Source organism: Alexandromys fortis, unplaced genomic scaffold, assembly GCF_014885135.2.
Source record: "Alexandromys fortis isolate MF-2015 unplaced genomic scaffold, M_Fortis_MF-2015_v1.1 scaffold_36, whole genome shotgun sequence".
In the NCBI taxonomy this organism is placed as follows: domain Eukaryota; kingdom Metazoa; phylum Chordata; class Mammalia; order Rodentia; family Cricetidae; genus Alexandromys; species Alexandromys fortis.
The window spans coordinates 763519-786324 of record NW_026067915.1 but is presented as its reverse complement, the minus strand read 5'-3'; the positions used below and the strand labels follow the sequence as shown (position 1 = coordinate 786324).

The window sequence follows — 22806 nt, the reverse complement described above, 5'->3', positions numbered from 1 at the left end:
TCTCTATGCTAGGAGTGTTTGCCCGGGTCTGAGGAGCTAAGTCGTCATTAACAGAGTGTGAGAAAAACAAAATGTCCAACTAGCAGACCAACCTGCCAAAAGGCAAGGGCGTGGTCAGAAGGAGTGAGCGGATGCGACCATGTTTTTTATGAGGATCGTAGCACACCTACCCTTCCCCACCAGCATGCCTGCTCAAACACACCAACACCATTCATCCATAGAGCGGCATGGCCAGGAGGTAGCCAGAAGCTCGCAAAGTGTCACCTGGAGTCCCCTGACGACAAATAACCTCACACACAGCAAGGCTGCACCTGCTCGTTCTCTTTGATCCCATCCCTTTAGGCTTCTCTAGGAATCTGTTCAGAGTCACCCACACTCCAGAAAGGGCCATGGCAGTGAAGTTCAGGGCAGGGTTGTTTCCCATTGTGTGAAACTAGGGGCAGGGCGGGGGAGATTAGCAGCAGGGAAGGAATTGAACTCCGGTGTAGTAAAATGTGTCTACGTTAACTGGGTGTGGCGGCACGTACCACTGATTCTGGCACTTAGGAGGCAGAGACAAGTGAATCTCTGAGTTCAAGGCCAGCCTGGTCTATACAGAGAAATTCTGTCTCAAAAACAAACAAACTAAAAGAATGCATATACATTTTAAAAAGGAAGGAAGAGTAGGATGAGAAAACCTTTGAAAAAATGTGAACAGAACACATGCTGCTATTGCGGAGGACTGAGTTCGACTCTGAGTGCTCATGTCTACACCTCCAGCTCCAAAAGATCTGAGTCCCCTGGCCTCCTCAGGCGTCTGTACGCACATGTGCATACTCACACATGAACAATAAGCATGGTTATTGTTTAATAAACATAAATAAGCATGTTGTTTCTAATCTAAGAAAAACACCTCTCAGAGTTCTAGTACCATTGCATAACAACAAATTGGGGTGAGGCTGTAGACAAAAGAGAACCCTCACACACTTGCCGATGGGAATGTAAACCATTCCAGCCAATATGGAAATTAATAGTAAAACTAGGTTGGCATTGCCTAGCTCCTACTACAGCTTACTAAGTTCCTATAAGACTCAAACTCCTGCAAACTTGAAACTCTACACATGCTTCAAAGACAACTATCTAAACATTTGTTCATGTTCAGTATATATGCACTTTTTTTCTTGGCATTTTTGATAAGCAGACGTTGAGCCTATGGTCACAGAGAACCAGCTTTCTACTTCCACATGTGGGACAAACCATCTGCATTTCTGCATGCGAGGCCATCTGAGAGCACTGAGCTTCCCAGGGCTGCTGTGATGGCGCAGGGCAATGACTGGGCCTTGGCGGGGGAAAGCATTAAAAAGGGACAGAAAATCATCTCAAGACAACACGAATGAAGACGTCAAGTAAAAGAGAAGCTTCTCTTCAAAATCCAGGGAGGAACTTAAAGTGAAGAGAGAAACCATCATGGGCAGTGGTGGGGGACAACAGAGAAAAACCTTCAGAAAAATACCCTGGACAAAGAAAAAGGCTGTCTTGTACACCCTTTTGGAGCATGGCAGGAAGCTCCACACTGATGTGGAATGTCCCTCTGTATGCTATGAATATGTTTTATTCCCATTGATTAATAAAGAAGCTGATTTGGTCAATAGCCAAGCAGAATAGAACCAGGTGGGAAATCCAAGCAAAGATACAGGGAAAAGAAGGTGAAGTCTGGAAGATGCAAGTAGCCACCGGAGATGCAAGATGTGAGGTAACAAGCCACAAACCTCGTGGTAAAATATAGAATACTAGAAATTGGTCGATTTAAGTTGTAAGAGCTAGTTAATAATAAGCCTGAGTTAATAAGTCAAACAGTTTGTTATTAATATATTAATATATATGTTATTAATAAGAGTGCTTATTTGGGAAGTGGCAGGCAGGAGAGAAACCTCCTGTTACAAATGGCACCAAACATGGTTCATGTGCAAACACATAAAGCCTAAAAAAGATTTTTAAAAAAGAAGAAGAAAGAAGGCTTCTAGACTCATAAAAAATGGGAGTCAAGTGTAGCTTCTTGGTAGCTGCATTTTTTCAGATAGGCTCTGTTTGCTGGCAGTGAGCAGATGTGTGGCTCCTTTAAGAGACAGCTTCCTGGTGTGACAAGGAGCAAGGAGGAGCCAGGTACTGGGTAGGACTATAAATTAGAGGCTATGAAGTCACAGTACAGTAGGTACTCAAGTCTCTGTCCCAGAGAAATAAACTGTAAAGGGGCATAGCTTGATGGATATTTTTCAGATTGTGGGATCTGGCCAACCTAGGATGACCAGCATCATGATGTAACAAGTGGCTTTGGTAGACTCCAGGACATAAGGAATGAACACCTTTGAAAGTCTCATCTCAAAGAAGAAAAATGGAGAAAAAAATTTGCATCAAGGATGTGGAGTGCCAATCTAGATAGTGGTATCGTTGCCATTATAATTGTCCTCTAGGGAGCACAGGCTTATACATGAGTTCAAGGACAAGTGCACTGGGAAAAGAACTGAAAACGTTAATGGTTGCTTCACTGAAATTCCCATAGCATTCTCAAATTGTTCAGCTAAGACCTAGCCTTGTCAGAAACCCAACTGAAGCATCATAGGGAAGAAAGGGGACTTTGAAATGCTGGGCATTAAACAAGCACAAAAGAGTCCCTTGTTGGAGCCAGGGGGCAATAAGCAGTTTGATCAGATGGACTCCAACTGATGGTGCATGAAAATCTGTCCTGACCAATTAGCAACGTCTGTCAAGGACTTGACTGGGCACCAATAGCAGACTGTGTCACTCAAACTCACTCCTGAGTCCATCCACAGCTGAACCTCAGCCAGACACCCCTCCATCACAGCGAGGGTGCCCTCTTCCCCCTACCGCCCAGGGCACCTTTAAGACTCTTGTCTTTTCTTCTCTATTCTCAAGCAAGGACACACTTACAAAAGTACACTCTCTCTGACCGTCCTAGTCATCGTCAAATAACCGCCAAGCCCAGGAGCTTATTCTTGTCACACTATTGTCCCTTGTGCTTCAGGATATTTAATATTTCTCAGCTGCTGCCGCTTCTCAGAGAACAACTCTCCACCTAGCAGTTCTGACTTCACAATTAATGCTGTTGTTATTTATAGCATCATTCTTGTCTCTGCTTCATCCCACAAGATTGTAATGGCGAGGCGCTTTGACAGGTTTCAAGGCTTCTTTTGTTCTCCCAGGGAGCTTCTGGAGAGGGTCCAACTTCATGACGTCCTTATGAAACAAGGCCACAGAGACTCGTTTGAATATTTCCACAAATATTTCTTGAGTATCTACTTGATGCCAGGTGCTACAACAGGTACAAAAATGAATATGGAAGAAAGAGGGAAGTATCATTTGTTGATATTCTGATGCGAGACACAATGTACCAGTACCGTGCTGGAACTTTGAAGTATTCAGCCCATTCCGCTCCCACAATAGCATCATTATAACAGTTACAGCAGAGGAAACTGAGGCTCGGGAAGCTGACTTGCCTGGTTTCCCATCGAGTGACTAATGGGAGTGCAATCTGAATCCATCTATCTAATTCAAGGTTCATGATATTTCCATGCACTGTGACTTTATTCTGCACACCTTTATGATTCGCAAGAAAGGGCATGGAAAGGAGCTTGGGAGACTGGGGGCCTAGAGGCTTCCTAGAAAGCTGTAGGGATGTGATCCAGTCATTTCCCTCTGAACTTCAGCAAAGTAACACAACCTTCCAGGGTTAAACAAATGCCACATAAAAGAGTGCAACACGTCTTTGCACCATTAAGCAGATGTTCCTCAGCACAAACAAATGTGACACACCTTAAGCTAATACTCCACAATAGGGCTGCCTTCCCCTCCTGAGACCCAGTTCTGTCCGAGAGCCAGGTGGGCCCTAATCCCATAATTCCTAAAGGACCTTTGTCAAAAGTGGTTTTGTTTCCGTTGTATGCCATTAACCACTAGAGAACTAATTCTAAAGAAGCAAAAGAAAATCGTGACAAATGGCTCAGAACCGTGAAATAAACGCTGATTATAAATATAGGCTTGAGGCTTTGTGAGCCGCCGCAGCCCTAATTTTTCAAAGAACAAAGAAAAAAGCAAGAGAATTTTTTAGTATCAAAAGGACTTTCAGGTTACAATTAGTAAATTGACTAGCCTTTTTAAAGGCACAAAAGAACTTCTGAAACCAGAGGCATTCCTGAAATAGCAAAATACTGTCAGTCTAGGAGACTGAGGGCCAGCCTCTTCACCCCAGAGACATGAAAATCAAATGTTGCATAGCTTCCCAAAGGCCGGAAGTCTAAGCTCCCAGGATTCCAGTCTGGATCCAGTCTCTTTCCTTAGCCCTCTCCACTCATCCTATAGCAGTAGCTGCTGTTGTGAGTCAACAGTGTTCCCCAGAGAACTCAGGTAACTCTGCAGTAGCATGGTTTGTGGTGATGCTGATGGTGGCGTCTATGATTGGAAACTGTTCTCCAAAGATCCATGTGTTAGAAGCTGGGTCCTCGGTATGGCAGTGTATAGGTGGTAGACCCTAAAGAGGTGGGATCTAGCCAGAGGTTCTTAGGGCGATTGACGACCTGCCCTCAAGAAGGTCATCAGAGCCGAGGCTTTCTCTGACTTTTGTCTGTCAGTGTGACTGCTTACTCCTGCATGCCTCCTGTCTGTCTGGGCCAGGCATTTCCAGGAATCTTGGTCGAAGAACTAAAGAAGTGAACACACATGGCAAAGCCGCAAAGAATTTTACTCCAAAGCAAAGCAATGTACAGCCTAAGTAAGCCTCGAGAGAAAAGTGGGCTACCTGAGAGAGAGTGCTCAAGAGCACCCCATTACTGCTTGAGACTCTTTTATGGGTCCCAGAGGAGGAGGGGGAGGCATTACTAAGGGGCAAAGCATGGGTGCTTTCCTGTTTTGGTTGAAAGACTTGAATTACATACAAAGCCCTTATTCCTATCACATGTTCTTTCCAAGGATGCTTTGGGTTTTAGTGACATGCCTGCTCAACCAGACATAGTCCTAAGATGGGGTTTTCCCTAAAAGTTTATTCTGTGCATACGGTTTGCCTTGTTGAGTGTGCATGCACCCCAAACTATTCCAGGCTGGATTGTCCTACTGTTAGTAATTTCTATGTCCTAGGACATGTTTGGTCACAAAGGGGTAACTAGCGGTTGCCAGGGACCTCTGGGTGTGAGTAATCATAAGCCTTTGTTCTGCTACCACCTACTGGAGGCAGAACTCAAAGGAAGCCCTAGGCCTTAAATACTACAGGTGGGAGTCACACGCTGTTAAGTGTACTGTTGGGAAAGAGGTATGTGTGCACAGCTCAAGTCAAGTGAGGTCCCTGGTTGCTAAGCCATCTGTTGCACTTGCCTGCCCCCCATCCTTGCCTTTTCAAGCTGACATAGAGTGATACAGACAAGGGGGAATGACTTTAAAGCCTGGAATAAAGTTTTATTTGAGGAAGATGAAAAAAATCCTGACCATCAGCTGCCCAACCATGTAAATATGCTTAATACTACCAAAGAGAACCCCCAGTTGGAAATGGTTAGTACTGAAGGTTTTGGGGGCTTTGTCACAATTAAAAACAAGTGGTTTGTTTGGGGATGTTTTGTTTTTGATTTTGTGTGTGTGTGTGTGTGTGTTTGTTTGGGCCATTGGTTTTTCAAGACAAAATTTCTCTGTGTAACAGCCTGACTGCCCTAAAACTCTCTTTGTAGACCAGATTAGCTTCGAACACACAGAGATCTGCCTACCTCTGCCCCCCAAGTGCTGGGATTAAAGGTGTGTGGTACCATTGCCTGGCTTAAAACCCAACGTTTTTAAAGCAGAGGTTATTTGAGTTGCTCTTGGCCTTCACTGTGGGTGCCGCTGAGAGCATGAGCCCACAAGCATCTGTCTGCTTTTCTCACATAGCACTAGAGAATTAACAAATAGAATGGTAGCTTAATTTTTAATTTTGTTATGTCTTTTTCTATTTTTCATTAACTATAATATTTTGAATACTTGAAGTACAATTAATAAAAACTCAGAGACAGATACTGGGGTTCAACCTGAAGCCCAGAAAAGCAAAGCAGCCAGTCACTTCTTACTTCAACCTCAGTCCGAAAATGGTGATCCTGCCTCCAGGAATCTCAGAATGAGACTGAGCTGTCTCCTCCTGTCTTGTTCCTCTCTAGCTATGGGATTAAGGGCGTGCACCACTACCACCTAGTTTCTAAGGCAAGAGAGTGTGGCCACTGGGATTAAAGGTGTGTGTCATTGTTGTCTAGTCTGTAAGACTGGCCAGGGTGGCTGTTTTACTTTTCTGATTCTCAGACAAGCTTTATTTATTAAAATACAAATGAAATGTCACTACACATACTTATGAACTATAGCATACTCCAATACATGTATACAATAAGTAATGATAAAATATGTGATTAGCATTTCCATCATGTCCACCAACACAATAATCCAAATCAGACCAAATCAAACCAAATTAGAAAAACTCCAAGTTTAATGGATACCAATGCTCCTGGGTGGCCTTCCAGTCCCTCAGAGAGGAGACAGGAAAGGAAGACCAGAAAACCACGTGTTTGTTCTCTGGAATACAATTTAAATACCCTGTGGGAGTGGTCTTGAGCATCTCTGGGGAGGAGGTCATTGTTTGGTGGGCTTTCTGGGAGGTGGAGTCTGGACTGAGGCAACTCTCAGGGGAGGGGGCTTAAGATGGACTTTCCACCCAAACACTCCAGACTCTTTGGATATATGGATGCCAATGGCTGTGGTGTGGCCTTAACCCAAATATTTTAGACTCTTTGGGGTATATGAATGCCAGGGGCTGGGGTGACGCTTCCACCCAAACATTCGTCATTTCTTTGTGTTGTATCACCAATAAATGAATAAAGTGGGCATATGAACAAAACGGAACCTTTTCTTTTATCTCCTTATTTCTTTTTTTTTTTTTTTTTTTTGATTTTTTGAAACAGGGTTTCTCTGTGGCTTTGGAGCCTGTCCTGGCACTAGCTCTGTAGACCAGGCTGGTCTCGAACTCACAGAGATCCGCCTGCCTCTGCCTCCCGAGTGCTGGGATTAAAGGCGTGCGCCACCATCGCCCGGCTCCTTATTTCTTTTATGAGTGCAAGTGTTTGCATGTGTGTTTGTGTGCCAGGTACTTGTGTAGGCCAGAAGAAAGTACTGGATCTCCTGTTTGTTTAAAAAATGTTCAAGTGGTCATGGTTATGCTTATGTTTTCGTGACAATAAAAACTAGAGGAGGGGGAAAAACAAGTGTCATGCTAGTCCCAGGAAAGAGAAATTTTTAAAAAGGCATCTGCAGGTTAAAAGACTTGCATAGAAATTGAGAACTTGGGGATACTAAATGTTCTATGATATTTAGAAAAATAGTATTAACTTTTGCTGGTTGTGGTGGTGGTATATTGGCTATTTTTGGAAGGGGGTGCCTTTCAGAGCAGAGACGTAGTTGCAGATGTGCTCGGATGACCACTTGGGAAGGCGATGAGAGGGACGCAGGAAAACAGACTCTTCATGTGCTGGTGAAAGTTAAAGCTGAGTAACGGGGGCATCGAGCTCATGACCGCATTGCTTGATTATTTTTTATGTATGCTTGACATTTTCCATAATAAAGATGAAAATAGCAACAAAAAGTTAACCATGCCAGCTTTTTTTCAAGATGCTTCTGAATATCATTAGGCAACCGATGAAAGTTTTCAAAATGGACAATAGAAAAAAATAAAAAGAATCTAACTTTAGAAAAATGATTGCATTTTCCATGGATCACAATGCTGAAACACTGCAAGATGAGTGACAGCCATGGTAGCAAGAGGAAGCAAAGGGGACACTCCAGAGCACTGAATCTAAATCGCTTCATATTCCTAGGGAACACTCGACCGTCTGTAAGGAAGGGATGGCGGTCAGGAGACTTGCAGGAGCAGGCTGCCCAGGTCACAGTCCAGGTGCACCACCTACTGGTGGCAAAACTCCAGTGATGGCCTCGGCCCTAAAATGCATACACCAGCCTGACAGATTGCTGTGAGGCTAGGTCAGTCAATATTCATAAGGAATTTGGGCCAAGAGCAGGCATCCAATGTTATGTTATCCCAGCAATCTCCCCTCTCTGTGGCTTTGTCTTCTTTTCCTTTCCTTGAAAATCAAAACTCAGCTGGGCAGTGATGGCACATACACCTTTAATCTCAGCACTTGGGGGGCAAAAGCAGGTGGATCTCTGTGAGTTTGAGACCTGCCTGGTCTACAGAGTGAGCACTGGGACAGCCAGGGTTACACAGAGAAACCCTGTCCCAAAAGAACAAGGAAGGAAAGGAAAGGGGAAAGGAAAGGAAAGGAAAGGAAAGGAAAGGAAAGGAAAGGAAAGGAAAGGAAAGGAAAGGAAAGGAAAGGAAAGGAAAGGAAAGGAAAGGAAAGGAAAGGAAAGGAAAGGAAAGGAAAGGAAAGGAAATCAAACCTCCTCCAGATTGATTAGCTCATCATTCTTCCTGAGAAATGTACCTCCCAGGTCCTCAGGCCCCGGCCTTTGACTGGCACCTGCACCTGGATTCTCCTGATTCTCATGCCTGAGCTCTTGCACTGAACCACACCACTGTTTTCCAGGAGTCTGCAGCTTCCGGGTGTCCTACCGCCAGATTCCTCAGCCTCCACCATGTGGGAGTCAGTTCCCCTAATCAATCCCCTCTCTATCCCTTTCTACACTGAGCAGGTTTTGCCCCGCCCACCCACCCTGGTTCTCCCCTGCAAGCCGACTTGGCGACAGTCCACAGAAGCAGACACAGCCCAGAGACAAAGAGCAGATCTCAGAGCACACATGGCACTAGAGGTGTGCTGCTCAGAGTTCTGTGAGGTCAGAGTGTGACGGAGAAGCAGGGACGCGATACCACAAGCATCACTTCACTCAACCCGAGTAAGATGTTGACAGGATCTAAGAGAGCGCCCACCGTTCCAGACATGCTGATCCTTCTTCCTCATCACCTAGCTCCTGGGATAGCCATCATACGTGTCAACTGTCAATGGTATGAGATACTCAAAGGGAAATAATTACCTGTAGGAGGCTCCACTTAAAACACTGGAGGCACCAGGTTTGTCAAACACATGGTCCTATCTTCTTCAACGGAAGGAAATGAACGGCGCCTCGTCCCCTGGAATGCTGGAGTGAAAAAGGTCAAATGAATGACCTGGTGATGCTTTGCTATTCTGTGGGGCGAGCCTCCATCCGAACTTCCCCAAAATCCTGACCTTTGTCTCTCAGTGACTAGAACTCGTCCTTATAAAAGAGGCCCCTGTGGTAGTTTAAATGAAATTGGCCCCCATACGCTCAGAGAGGCACTATTAGGAGGTGTGACTTTGTTGGAGTGGGTATGGCCTTGTTGGGAGAAGTGTGTCACTGTGGGTGCGGGCTTTGAGATTTCCTATGTTCAAGATACCACCAGTGTCTCAGCTGACTTCCTGTTGACTGCGAGATGTAGAATTCTCAGCTGTTCCACATCCAGCCCCATATCTGCCTGCATACCACCATGCTCTCTGCCGTGATAATGGGCTGAACCTCTGAAACTGTGAGTCACCTCAATTAAGTGTTCTCCTTTATAAGAGTTGCCGTGGTCATGGTGTCTCTTCACAGCAAGAGAAACCCTAAGATAGTCCCACGCACTTTGCACTCATCAAGAGATCCCGTCCTTAATGCTTATTACAAACCTCTCCTCTCGAGGCCATAGCCCCCAGCCACTAGAACTCATTCTTACTGCAATGGTCAGGGTTCTTTGCGATTTTGCTACGCCTAGAGCTTTGTTGTGGTAACTGTCATGTGGAACCCTTTTTCCAAAGTTTTACTGTGCTTAAATGTGTAAGAAAAGCAAACCGAGAGGCCAGACTCTGGACGTTTTGACCCAGCGCCTATAAAATTGGTGCTGACCGAGTTTTATTCTTCGCCCCACACGGACCATCTCCCAGGAAGCCCTGAGGCTTGAGGGGTCCCTGATCATCACCTACCTGCCCACCTGTGTCCAGGGTCCATGCAGAGTCCTTTGCCGTGACCTCACCGAACTGTTTCCTTTACACCGATATGGCCCTAACCCTCCCTTTACCCAGCCACCAGCTTTGCTCTGTGCAGCGTTTTTCTTCCATCACTGGGTTCGAACTCATAATTAAAAACTCTTTGCTTTTGCATTGGATCTGGTCTCTTGATGGTTTTGGGGGGGGGGGGTCCAGACTCTGGGCACAACACTTTGACGTTTCAGAAGCCCAAGTCAGGCAGTTTCTCTCTCTTCCTGCTACCTGTACCATATCTGCCTGCGTGCCCATGCTTCCCACCGTGATGAGAATGGACTAAGCCTCTGAAACTGTAAGGCAGCCCCAATTCGAGGCTTTTCTTTATAAGAGTGGCTGTGGTCAAGGTGTCTGCACAGCACAGACTACTGACTAAGGACACGCCTCTTCCTTTCTTCCACTTTGCATTGCACTCCACAACCTTCCTCTGCCAGATCCCATTTCTGTCATCTTTACCTTGCCCAGGTAAAGTGCCTCAGTAAAGCCGCTGTCTTGTTGCAGCTTAATCCCTGCGTCTCAAAGGTCCTAACCCAGCACTACTGAGGAAGAAGCTGCTTCATCCCCTCGTCACCACCCGCAAGCCACAAAGCTGGAAAAAAATAATAATAAAGAACGACAGAGGTACGTATATCATTCTATATTTAAATGTTCACTATAATAAATAAATGTCTTCATACTAAAAAAAAAATACACTCTAAGTCATGCGACACCATATACACCTTTCATCTCAGCACTTGGGAGGCAGAAGCAAGCTGAGTTCAAGGCCAGCCTGCTCTATAGAGAGTTCCAGGACAGCCAGAGCTACGTAGGGAAACCCTGTCAAAAAAAAAAAAAACTCAACTCCCCCCTCCAAAAAAAAATTCAGTCATATAAAAAAGCTATATATAAAAACTCATATCAGAAATGATCTCAACAATTAAATTTGTGGTTCTATGGGGGACAAGAGGCTCCATCCAAACTGCTCTCTCTTCTTGCCGGTGAACAAGCTCCACCCAGTGTCACAACTCAGGGAACGTCTCCAAGGTCATCCTGGTCTGGGCTGGAAGGTGTCCTGATTAGGTCTCAACATCAATTCGTCACAACTGAGAACTGTCCAAGAGGAGAGCCTCAGTGGAGGGACTGCTTGAGGGCAGCGTCTGTGAGGGCCTGTCCTGGTGGTTCACGGATGTAGATCCCAGCCTACTGTGAGCGGTACCTTCCCTAAGCAAGCGGTCCTGAAATGTATAAACGAGCTGAGTATATACAGCTGTGAGCCAGTTAGCACGCAGCACCCGCCACGGTTCCTGCTATGCTTCTTTGGCTGTGAAGTGACTTCCTAGGTCAGAGGTAATGCTGTGGGGATCAGCAAGCAGCTCTACCTTCAGGTTCCAGCCTTTGCCTCTCTGTGATAGGCTGTGGCCTGGAACTATAAACCCAACCAAGTCTTTCCTCCTGTAAGTTGCTTTTGGTCAGTGTTTTATCCCAGCAACAGGATGGAATTAGGACAGGCCTCTCCCATGCCCCCCTAAGACTCTAATGTCGAGCCCTAGATTACTGTGCTTGGCCCTGGCAGCAGACACTTCGCACCTCCTTCCTCTGTCTGTACCCCAACACAGTAGTGCAGTACAGTGAAGGGAACTGGTGACTGACACAGGACCCATCCCCACGGTGACCTGCAGACTGCGCTGGACATGGGCACCCCGGAAGAAACACTTGGAGGTCCTGTTACAATCCTTCTTCCGTTTGCACACGACACCACTCCAGGACCCGGCCCCTTTGGATAGCGGCAGGACCAGGGCCCTCTGAGGTAGCAGTCCATACACAGAGAAGACATAGAGGTCCCGTCTGTCTCCTGTTCGGCTTCTCCTCACAGGAAAGACTTCTTGGCTGCTGGTGGGAGCAAGAGGCCTAACCGTCTCTTCTGTTAGGGTGAGCCGAGCCAGGTAACGAGGCTAAGCCCTCTGGCAACCATAGACAGAATCACCAGCCAGGAACCCAAGGTCGGCCAGAGCTCCAAGGGCTGGCATCCAACTTCTCTGGGAGCTTTGACTGGGACAACGGCTTTGGCTTTCCTCTCTGGTCCAGGTCCTGGGAGAGATCTTCCAAGGACGAGATCTCCAAGTCACTCTCATCCTCAGAAAGCTGCAGAGGTAAAAGAGGAGAAGATGGATTTTGATAAGTGCAGGAGGATGATAGAGCATTCAGCAGCATCCAAGACAGAAATGGGGAAAGTGATGCCTCAGACTAAAGCGATGAGAAGAGGGGACTCCTGGTCCTGTCATCTAAGCTCCCCACCTCTGAAAACCTGCATCAGAGACTCAGGGCCACAGCAATTGAAACAGGGCTGGATTCCTACTAATGAGGCCAAGGCAAGCACCCTGGAGAGGTTTCCGGGTAGACCTGGTGGCTCATGCTTGCATGTAAACCTGGGCGTGTTCCCATCACCATCTATCTGCAGTAGACTATTAGTGCCCACCCACAGCAGAGAAGACAGGGAGCTCGGAGATGCTTACACACGCTCCGTGAGGAGACCGACACAGTGTGTGATGAAAAGATAGACAGCGTGATAGTATGTGCGGATTTTAGCTCCTCACATTGGCAGAACTGGAAGCCTCTAACATTTGACGCGCTTGGGATGAATGCACCTTAGTCAAAAGGACCCCTCCTCACAGACTGGTGCTCAGAGCTGCCTGAAAAACACTGAACTTGCGAGGAGATGGGAACAACACTCCAGCTATTTCATCCTGGCATACAAGAAGAGCCCATCCAGGGCCTGAGCAACACCTCCGTCTAATTTAAATTAGCGGTGCTCTTTCTAAATAGAGGGCAGGAGAACTTGGGGCTCTACATAAATTCCAAGATGAGCCAAGCATACAAACTGTGTGATAAGAAAAGGTATGTCGGGATGCTGTTATAAACACGAAGTGGGAGACTACGGGGACTGCTCAGTGACAGTGTCTGTGTAGCGGATGGGAGGCCCTGGGTTCCATCAGCAGCACTAAAAAGACAGCTGCTTGCTCCTCCTTCTGTTGCTTAGGGCAGCATTTTCATCCTCTGCAAATGGAGAGGCAGGAAAGAGTTCTATGTTTTCCCACCCTAGAAGCTAACAGAAAGTGGCAGCTGTTCCCTGAGGGAGGGACAAGGTGGCAAAAAAGAGTCTGGCGCTCGTGTGAGTGCTAAGTCTGCAAACTTCACAGCAGCTGCCACCTGAGGGAGAGCAGCTACCAAGGTGTACAGCGGTGAGGCACCCACCACCTTAAATAGTTGGAACAAGGTGTCTACATGTCCCCATCTGACGTGCTGTGAGGCACCACTCTGATAGTGGGCAGTGCTTTATACCCATCCCCTTTTGGGGGTCTTCTGTGAAGTAAGGGCTGGGGAGGGGCCCAGTATGGAAGAGACAGCACAGGAAGACAGCGACCACAATAGGAGGCTCTCGGAGGCAGGCGACTCTCGGAGGCAGGAGACTAGAAAATAAATCTCCCCAGAAAGAACTTACCTAATGAACCAAAGGGGTTTTTTTTAACATCCAAAGTGGTCATCTTTCCACATACAGAGGGACAAAGGAGACAAGGTCGCATGCAATGTCCTTCTCGGGACATGTCAGAGCTGACACTTGCTCAGTCTTTCCTCAGCCTTCACTCCAGAGCCCACATATTTGGAGCTGGCTCTCCATGGAATGTAGGGCCATCTTTAAGTGCCCTACCTGAGACTTCCTTGCTGGCGTGGAAGACCTCTGAAGGGCAGCGTTAGGCCTTAAGAACATGCTGACCCCTCCGGAGGGCTTCTTCACTGGCGTTTCAAGCTGCTTCTCAAGGTTTTTGACCATTGACTGCACCAGAGTTCCTGGAAAGGGGCAAGGAGTCACATTAGTGGGACGAGCCTGGGAAACAAACGCTTCACCCCTTTGGACCATATTAGGCTCCAACCTGGACAGATGGAATGGAGCAAGAGTCAAGAGGAAGAAGACAGAATTAGTCTCTCCCCCCACCCAAAATAAAGAGGGAAAAGGAGACAGGGAAAGGCCCAGGCTAAAACTAGTCTGGTTATATGGGCTTAGAATGCTTTGGTCATTAAAAAATTAAATAAATAAAAATATATAAAAATAAGAATGCCTTGATAATGTAACTGCTGACTTATGACACGGCTGCTGGTGGACGCTGTCCCTCTGATGAGTCTGAGGGGGGGGGGGGGCGTCTGTTTAATTCGTGAACTACAAAGATTGTACAGGCAGGTGACATATGATGGCTAATCTTGTCTGACCGACTACAAACCCTTGTCCTTCCAGCTTTGCAAAGTGAAAACTGTAAGCCTCATAGTCCCTGACTCAGCCAGAGCTAAGAAACACAACCTAAGGCAGAGGCCTCACTTCTGTCGGTAGTTTTATAAGGGAACCTTGAATGGCTGGGAGCAGACGCCACTACTTTAAGAGAAATGTTCGACTCGTCATTATAATGAGCTACTAGATGAAGCATGGTAAGTTTAAAGAATTAATAATTAACCCCAATTACCAGAACCCTTAGCTTGAGTCTCTATAAAGCACCTTTCATCGGTAAGTGCCATCCCTGCCTGTCACTGAAGAAAATGCCAAAGAACTTTCTTTCTTTTTTTTTTCCAAAGAACTTTCTTACCTGGATAAAATGCTACAGTTGCTGTTGGTGGAGACACCCTCGGGGTTCCAGCTACCTTCTATCTCTCCCATATAGCCCCAAAAGGGACCTATTCCTTAGAGGGCCTTCTCTACTGGATAAAACCTCCAACATTTAGACAACTCAGAGACAAAAACAGGGGGCAAAATAACTCCTGCCCAGGTCTAACTTCCTCCTGGCATTTCTGAGCCAAAGAAGAAATGCCAGATCAGAACTCCCCGGAAGAAGGTGAAGGGTATTCCAGGGCACAGAGGAACTGAGGCCGGAGAAAAACTCACCTGAGGAAGCCAGCCCACCAGAGCCCTTGCCAGAGGGCTGGGCACTCTCCTCTGAGGTCTCAGAGTCAGACCAGCCCCAGTTGTCCTCCGGCTTGGGTGCAGACCTGGAAAGAACTTTGGGGGGCTGAAGAGACACACGCTGTACAACGTCTTCTTCCGGCTCCTCTTCAGAACTAAAAGGGGGGGTGCTGCTGCGAGACGAAATGAAAGGGACACAGACCAGAAAGAAAAATTTAAAAGCCAGACTTTGGCTTTCCGGTTTGCCCCAAGCTAGCCCTGCTCCCTCAGGTGAAGTATAAAGCCCAGAGGACCTGAGGCCCCACCCTCCCACTGTAGTCGTGGATTGGAGGAAGAGATGGGAAGGGAAGGGTAACTCTGCCTGGGCGGGAGTGAAGGAGGCCCGGTCTCTTCTCAGAGCTTCAGGTTGAACACTGCCTGAGGTATCTTCAATGTTCACGTTTGTCCCCATCCCACCCTTGTAATACAGAGCTCTCTAACGGTCTAGGGCAGGCTTCCAGAGGCCAGAGGCCATCACCTCAGACCCCACAAGAGGGCAAAGTCTAGAGCTCACCTCAGCCCGGGCCCAGGGGAAACAGGGGTACTGGAAGGTCCATGCACTCTGGGGCGTGGAATGGGGGTGGACACCTGGGGGAGGCCAGGGCCATGGCTGCTATGGCTCGGACGAGCTGGTGTAGAAGGCTCTGCTGGCTTGGATGGCAGTACCACACTCGGGGTCCTGGTCTTTGGCTGGGCCTCCCTTGTGGCCAGTGTGGTCCGCTGGCTTTTGACTAGAAACACAGAAAGGAATGACTTGTAGAACATGCCAATGTTGGGCCTGTAGTCCTGAAATAACACAGAAGAAAGTCTAACAGCAGAAATGATGAAGCCACTGTACATTTGATAGTCGCCCTATATCTTAAGTCCCTCTACCAGGACAAAGCTAAAGTTTCGTCAGAGACTTGGAGAATATTTGATGTCCCCAGGTCATGCCATCATTACAGACGACCAGAGGAGTCAACCAGTCTGCAGACCGATGCTGACTTTGTTCACAACCTTGAAAGCAAGAGGCCCTGCAGGAAAACTCTGTTGCCACCAGAGGTCGCTGCAGGACTACACAACTACCAAGAGGTGCCAGGACCTTTAAGTCAAAGGAAAGGCTGCCGTGCCCAAGGCAGACAATTAGAAGGCAATTAGATACCACCCGTTTCCCATTAGAAAACAAGGGGTCCAATGATACCACCCCTGTTTGCCACTAGGAAACAAGGGGTCCAGTGATGTTTGGTCATGGGAAGCGAACTAGAAAGAAACTGTATCACAGGAAGCTAGAGTAAGTGCTTTGCATGAAACCAGCACACAGGCACCGAGTTCATCGAGAAGTACTTCTTACTGCAATAGCTCAAGGTCAAACACGCCTGTGATACGTTGCTCTCAGAGGATGTGTTTATTCATAAGTGGGGAGGGGTAAGATGAAGAGAGGAGAAAGGCCAAAACAAGCCTACTGGGAGGAAACAACAACAACTTACTGCTACTGTGTACCAGACACTAAGCGAAGCTCTTTGCATATCTCTGCTGCCCACCCCTCCCCAGCCCCCAGCCCATCTTCAGGCATCGTCATTCTGCTTTACGGAGGCTCGGAGCTATGGAGGACCTTGCTTTCAACTGCATGGAGCAAAGTGATTGTCGCAAACCTGGCCGTCCATCTGCCACTGCCTCCACCGCATCTCGCAGCAAGCTCCCGAGAAAGGGGCGAGGTCTAAGCCAGTGGTTCTCAACCGTCTTAAGGCTGCAACCCTTGAATATCATTCCTCGTATTGCGGCAACCCCCTCCACACACACACACACACCACAAGATTATCTCATTGCTACTTCATAACTGTAATTTTGCTACTGCTATGAATCGTAACCAAATATCTGATTTGCAGGCTGTCTGTTATGCGACCCTGTGAAAAGGGAGTTCGACCCCCAAAGGAGTCGCGACCCACAGGTTGAGAACTGCTTGGACTCGAAGCAGACAGGGGCGAGAATCAGCAAAGGGCTTGTGGGGAATGCGAGCAGGAAGGAAAGGTCCACAGAGTGTCGTGAAGATGTGTCTTTCATCACAGTTAATGACTTGAATCCCAAAGCTAGGGAAGGGGCAATGGAGACAAGGGAGGGGCTCTCCTGACTCTCTGATGACAGCAATGGGGGAAAAAAGGTGGTACCCTTTCTTTTTCCTGAAAGCCAGAAGTCTGAGGACATTTCCATTCTTCCTCTCCTCCTCCCCCTCCTAAGTGTCCAGCACCCGTGTGTCTGTGTGGCTCACACCTCCCAGTCCTCGCTGCTTTCTCATGCTGCAAGGCAGGTCCTGGTACAAAGTCAAGCAAAGCAGACACTATACTAAGTTAGAGACATTTGGGCAAATGAGCAAAGGAACACAAGCTCAGATGCAGGCAGGAAAGCCAACTGTCTGTCAGAGATGTCTGCAGTGCCAAGAACTGTCCTAGCTTCAGAAACCTTAAGGTCAGGAAGTTGACTTTGGATGGAGCTTCTCAGAGACTCACATGATTTTTTACCATATTCTTATACGAGCTGTTCTGTGGGCTCTTTAACATTTTACATTAAACAACTGCACTTTAAACATAAAATCCCTGCTTTATACTTATACAAGAAATAATTCTACTACCTCACATGATTGTATGCTAGGATTGTTCCCCCAATTCATGTGAAGGGAAAGAAAGAACAAGTTGTGAAATAATTGGTCCATGTGCCAACTCAAATCATCTCTGATGTCCCCGAGAGAGAGAGAGAGAGAGAGAGAGAGAGATAGATAGATAGATAATAGATAGATAGATAGATAGATAATAGATAGATAGATAGATAGATAGATAGATAGATAGATAGAATACATATATGTGTGTGTGTGTGTGTGTGTGTGTGTGTGTGTGTGTGCAGGCTGCACTTGGCAAACTTTCTATGTACCAGGAGCTCAACCATGACCTGTTGGGCATGAGACGGGATGGGCATCCTGGTCATGCTCACCCACAACTGAGGAAAGAAACCTCACCATCCTTTAACTGTCTCAACCCAGCTCCTCCCATGACTTTGTTTCTCCAAAGACTCTGTTTCTCCAAATGAGGACCTCAGGACTCATTTGCCCTTGAGAATTCCACAAGCTCTACTGGTCTGAAAAACATCCCCGAAGGGGGGCATTGGAAGCTCCCTCCTCCCATGCAAACAAGCCGCAGCCAGAATGGAATCCTCTCCTGGGGTCTCAAAGCCCACCTGCCCCCCTTACCTGGAGGCTGGCCTTCTGGCTGGGACCCCCCAGAGGTACTCTCCCACCTCTGCTTCACCCTGCTGGTCACTTCCTTATTGAGTTTTTCCCTCAGACTCCGAAATTCACGAAAGCTTCGAGCTGTCTGCTCCCGTTGGGTTCTCAGCAGGGACTCCAGCTGTCGGAGAGTCTGGGCTGAAATTCCCTTTGTGTCCTGGAGGAGACAGACGTGCACCTTCACATACACAGGCTCCCTCACCCTTTCCCGATAGCTGCTGACACGGAGGTACTGTGTCTGCAGCCTGTGTGGGAGGGGTGAAGTGGGGAACAGAGAGGGTGGACCTCACACACAGCAGAAAGTGTGTGCACTCAGGGTCTAGGAGGCTCTACCACAATGCACAACATAGGATTAGGCGAATTGCTACATCACAGTTCAATCCACTTCACCCCATAAGGGACTAGGATGGGGTGTGTTTTCCCAACATCCAACCAAATCTCAGGGGGAGAGCATAGCCTGCTTCTCTTTGCACCTCCTGGCTCTACCGTGTTCTCCCTGTGTAACAGCATTTGGAAATTAACTTCAAAGTCCAGTGTGTACTGCTAGAAGTTGCTGGGCTTCTGCCTACCACCCAGCAGAGCCCAGGAGAGGGCTTGGGAGGCACCTGAATCCAAGAAGATTTACCAAAATTAAGACATTTTTAAATCAAAACTGAACACAGGACCAACATAGGATTAAGCAGCAGCTGACGACAGCATCTTTACAAAACTCAACCCAGCCGTCTACATTTGCTTCACTGGTTTTCCTAATCTTACTCATTGAAATGCAAATGGTGGGTCCAATGCTATGACGCCTGGCTACTCTGATACCATACTGTACCTTTATTTACTAATAGATGCTCCCGGGCTCTGTCTGTGGACATCTAGGAACAGTCACAGGCCCCATACATAGATAGTGGACTTAGAGAGAGACATTTACACACAAGGGACTGGCCCATAGACCAGACTCAGCCAGCTAAATGTCCTCTATTAGTGATTTAGTTAAAGAGAAAGGGGAAAAATTAACCAGTGAATGGAGAACATTGAGAGTGTCAGGATAAGGTCCTGGAGCAAAGGAGAGACCTCTCTTGTCACGACAGAAGCTATCCCGAGACAGCAATGAACACAGAAAGAAACGGATGAGCCTGCAAGATAAACACCGACCAATCGCCTTTCTGGGTAAGAACACTCTTTGTCTTCATTATAGGTCTCAGCCCTTAAAACTGTATCCCTTAGCCTGGTGCAACGGCACACTATGTTAATTCTAGCACCCTGGAGGCTGAGGCAGGAGGATTGATGGGAGTTCACAGTCAGCCTGAGCTGCACAGCAAGACCCTGTCTTTACACACATAATCGAATGACTAAGTCAACAGTAGCCCAGGAACTGACCCTCTTTATCCCCATGCCTTCCAGCTTCTCTTCCAGGGTGTCTTCCAGGATGGGCCGGAACTGCTTCAGCCAAGTGGGGTTTTGCCTGAGAGCTGCTAACACCTTCCGTTGCTCATCGTGGGAGCTCTGCAGCTCTGTAGCAGGAGACAATAAGCAAGGTCAGTGCTCCCTGCTGAGCCCACCATCCCTGGACCTGCCTGTCAGTGACCCTGAGAGCCCTTGTACCTGCCAGTAACCCCAGTTCCTAGAATGAGTCCAAAGCAGGCCCCTCCCACATGTCAACCCCTGGGCCAGAAGATGGCATATTTTCCCTCCTGGCTATCACTGTCTTGGATTCACCACCCAGCTTCTACCCCCCCATCCACTGCCACCCAGGACATCCCAGATCTGGGCTGTTAGTCCTGAGGTCAACTCATAGCTTTGGGAATTGGAATCAAACCCTGGAAACAACTTGTTCCGTGGGCTCCACTCTGGTCTCAGATTCCCGACGGGCTCCAGCCTTAGCCAGGCCTCCACCCGTTGAATCTGGTTCTGTTCTGATCCAGATTAAAGGGCAGTCAAGATCGTCCATTCAAGTTTCCTCTCTGGAGCACTTGACAGTCTTGTTACTTTAGGTCCTCCATGATCTACCCACAGCTCACTCACATGGGAAACAGAGACCATTTGAAAGCCAGTGCAGTGAGCTCTCCTCCAGTGCTCTGAACAGCACTGGGTGGGAGGCAGCGGGGCAGGCACAAGGGTCAGGACCTGAGTCAGAAGCCCAGCAGGCACTGCTCTGCCTCCTGTAGCCCTGTGACTCAGAGGCCCTGCAGACCGCATGTTAGTGCCTTTACACAGACATCTGATACATGCAAGGTGCTTAAGGAATATTTATCCTGTGTCCTCAGTTCCTTCTGCCATAGCTTCACGTGTCCAGATTACAGTTAAAGAGAAAATAAAAAGTGAGGAGAGCAGCCAATCTGAGAGAGAGAGAGAGAGAGAGAGAGAGAGAGAGAGAGAGACAGAGAGAGACAGAGAGAGACAGAGAGACCCACCTTCCTCAGAGAGAGAGAGAGAGAGAGAGAGAGACCCACCTTCCTCAGAAGACTCCTCCTCTGAGTCCACAGCCTTTGGCACTTTTTGGACTTCTGAGAAGACAGGAACAATTAGTGTCACCAGAACCCTGCACCTCACCCCTGACTCAAAGAAAAATGCAGTACCCCGGGGAAGAACTGGCCTGTAAGGGCAAGCCCTCCATAGATTCATCTTTCCCAGAGGGGTGGGACGGAAAGACGGTCACCAACACAGACACCAGAGGCAGGAACATCAGACTCAGATCCCAGCTCTGCCTCCAGTGGCTGTGCATAAGCTGGTAGGTCTCTGAACCTCACTAGGCCTCGGTGTCCTTATGTGGACAAATAGAGCTATAATACCCATCACACAACAAATCACAATGTAATGTGAGGAGGAACGGAAAGTGCTCGGCATGAAACACAGTCGTTCTGAATGGCATGCCACAGATAGATAAGGCGAGTTAGAAAGACAACCCACTCAAGGGCCCAGTCCTATCAACACCATGCCCAAGACCCTTCTCTTCCCTCCCACTAGAGAACAATAAAACAGGCAAGAATCGCTGCTAGCTGATGGAAAGAAAGCCTTCAGCACAAATGACCTCCCTCCCGTGAGCCCTCTTTCTCATCCAGTTGGACAGCCTGATGCCACAGCGAATGTCCCACGGACTGCTGTCACCAGTGTCTGACCTATGAATCACCTGGGGTGGGGTGTAGAAGGCAAAGAGCCCAGGACAACCCAAAGACTGACTGATCCTGACCACCCACTGCTGACTTACTTACCCTCTGCCTTCCTGAGGGACAAAGTCTGGATCTGCAAAAGATGGGACAGAGCAGGTTACAGCCAGCAGGGAACACTGTAGAGACTCTGCTCTGAGCAGCAGGCCTGCCCGGAACAGGAAGAGAGGGCAGCGGCTGCTAACCTGCCACCCACCAAGAACTAGAATGACTTACTACCCCGCCCCAAGCAATCTCATCTCCCACCGAGCGTGTGTGGAGAGAGACCAAGGTAGAGTAATGGCTAGCATTCCTGGATAACCAGCTGCTCAGCTTTTTCAGGGAAAGGAGACCAGAACGAAAGTCTTCAGAGGACCACTCCTTCAGGGCGCGAGCCCACAGAAGCAGAATGGGACAGGGGTACAGCTGGCATGGAGGTAAAATTGATGTAAGACAGCCAGGAGATGAGAGAAATTCTAACCAGTGACACAGAAAGATGACCTGGGGGCTCATGGGCACACAGAGGCCTGGTCAGCATCCCTGCCAGGAGGCCTGACCCAGACACTGGCAAATCTGCTCAGCGCCCCTTCCCTAACAAGGGCCTTTTCCTTCCTCTTTCACAGGCTGCAGACTAGGCAGTGGGATTTGGTCAACATGTCCTCAGACCACAGTTACAGCTACTTATCCATGTCTGGATGGAGAGTTCTGAACTAGCAAAGGGTCAGGAAGGTGAGTAGCCAACTGTTTTTGGTTTTCTTAGTTTGTCTGTTTTGCCATATGGAGTCGGGAAGAAGCAAGTTGGCTTCTGAATAAAAGAAACACTTTTAGAAGAGGGAAACGCTGAAGAGGAAAACCATGGCCCACCCTCAAGTCCTAGGGCCGCTTCACACACAGAGGCGGCTGCTCCTCTCCTCGGGCTGGGAAGCACCATTGCCTATGGGGCACACCCTCTCTTCTGTTTCTGCTTGGGTTTCTCTCACCAGCTGCACCATCAACTGCTGCAGCTCTCATCCAATACGGATCCTCAACTGCTTCTCCTTACCTATCTCTACTCCAGCAACCGGAAACCCAGTCATGTGGGGCTGGAGAGATGAAGGAGCAGCGAAGGGCACTTACTGTTCTTGCAGAGGACCCAGATTCAGTTTCCCAGCAGCCTCTGGCTCACAACCTTCAATAATTCTAGTTCCAGGAGACCCCCTCCCCCCATAGCCTCTTCTGACCTCCAAGGACACCAGGCACACATGGCCCAATACATATATGCAGGTAAAACACCATTCACACAAAATAAAATCTTTTTAAAAAAAAAAAATGAAGATCTCTTCTTAAAAATGATGCCCCTTCCCAGGTTCTTTAAAGTTATATTTGCTCACTGACACAGCTTTGACCGACCAATAATATGTCTCCAAAGCCTTG

The 22806-nt window shown here is 47.9% G+C and overlaps 1 protein-coding gene across 5 annotated transcripts in view; it reads right to left on the bottom strand.

Annotated features, from left to right (window-relative positions):
• Positions 1–10665: 10665 nt before the first annotated feature.
• Positions 10666–22806, bottom strand: part of Dzip1l (DAZ interacting zinc finger protein 1 like) — a 40302-nt gene continuing 28161 nt past the window's right edge. For 4 of the 5 annotated variants that reach the window (XM_050139558.1, XM_050139554.1, XM_050139555.1 and 1 more), the window contains 8 exons: positions 21460–21490; positions 20701–20754; positions 19628–19761; positions 18224–18416; positions 15521–15737; positions 14950–15140; positions 13729–13868; positions 10666–12164 (listed from right to left, as the gene is read on the bottom strand). In XM_050139558.1, coding sequence (XP_049995515.1) covers positions 12003–12164; positions 13729–13868; positions 14950–15140; positions 15521–15737; positions 18224–18416; positions 19628–19761; positions 20701–20754; positions 21460–21490 — 1122 coding nt within the window. In that variant the 3' untranslated portion in view covers positions 10666–12002. The remainder of the gene's footprint in view (positions 12165–13728; positions 13869–14949; positions 15141–15520; positions 15738–18223; positions 18417–19627; positions 19762–20700; positions 20755–21459; positions 21491–22806) is intronic. The other variant, XM_050139557.1, reaches the window with a different exon arrangement.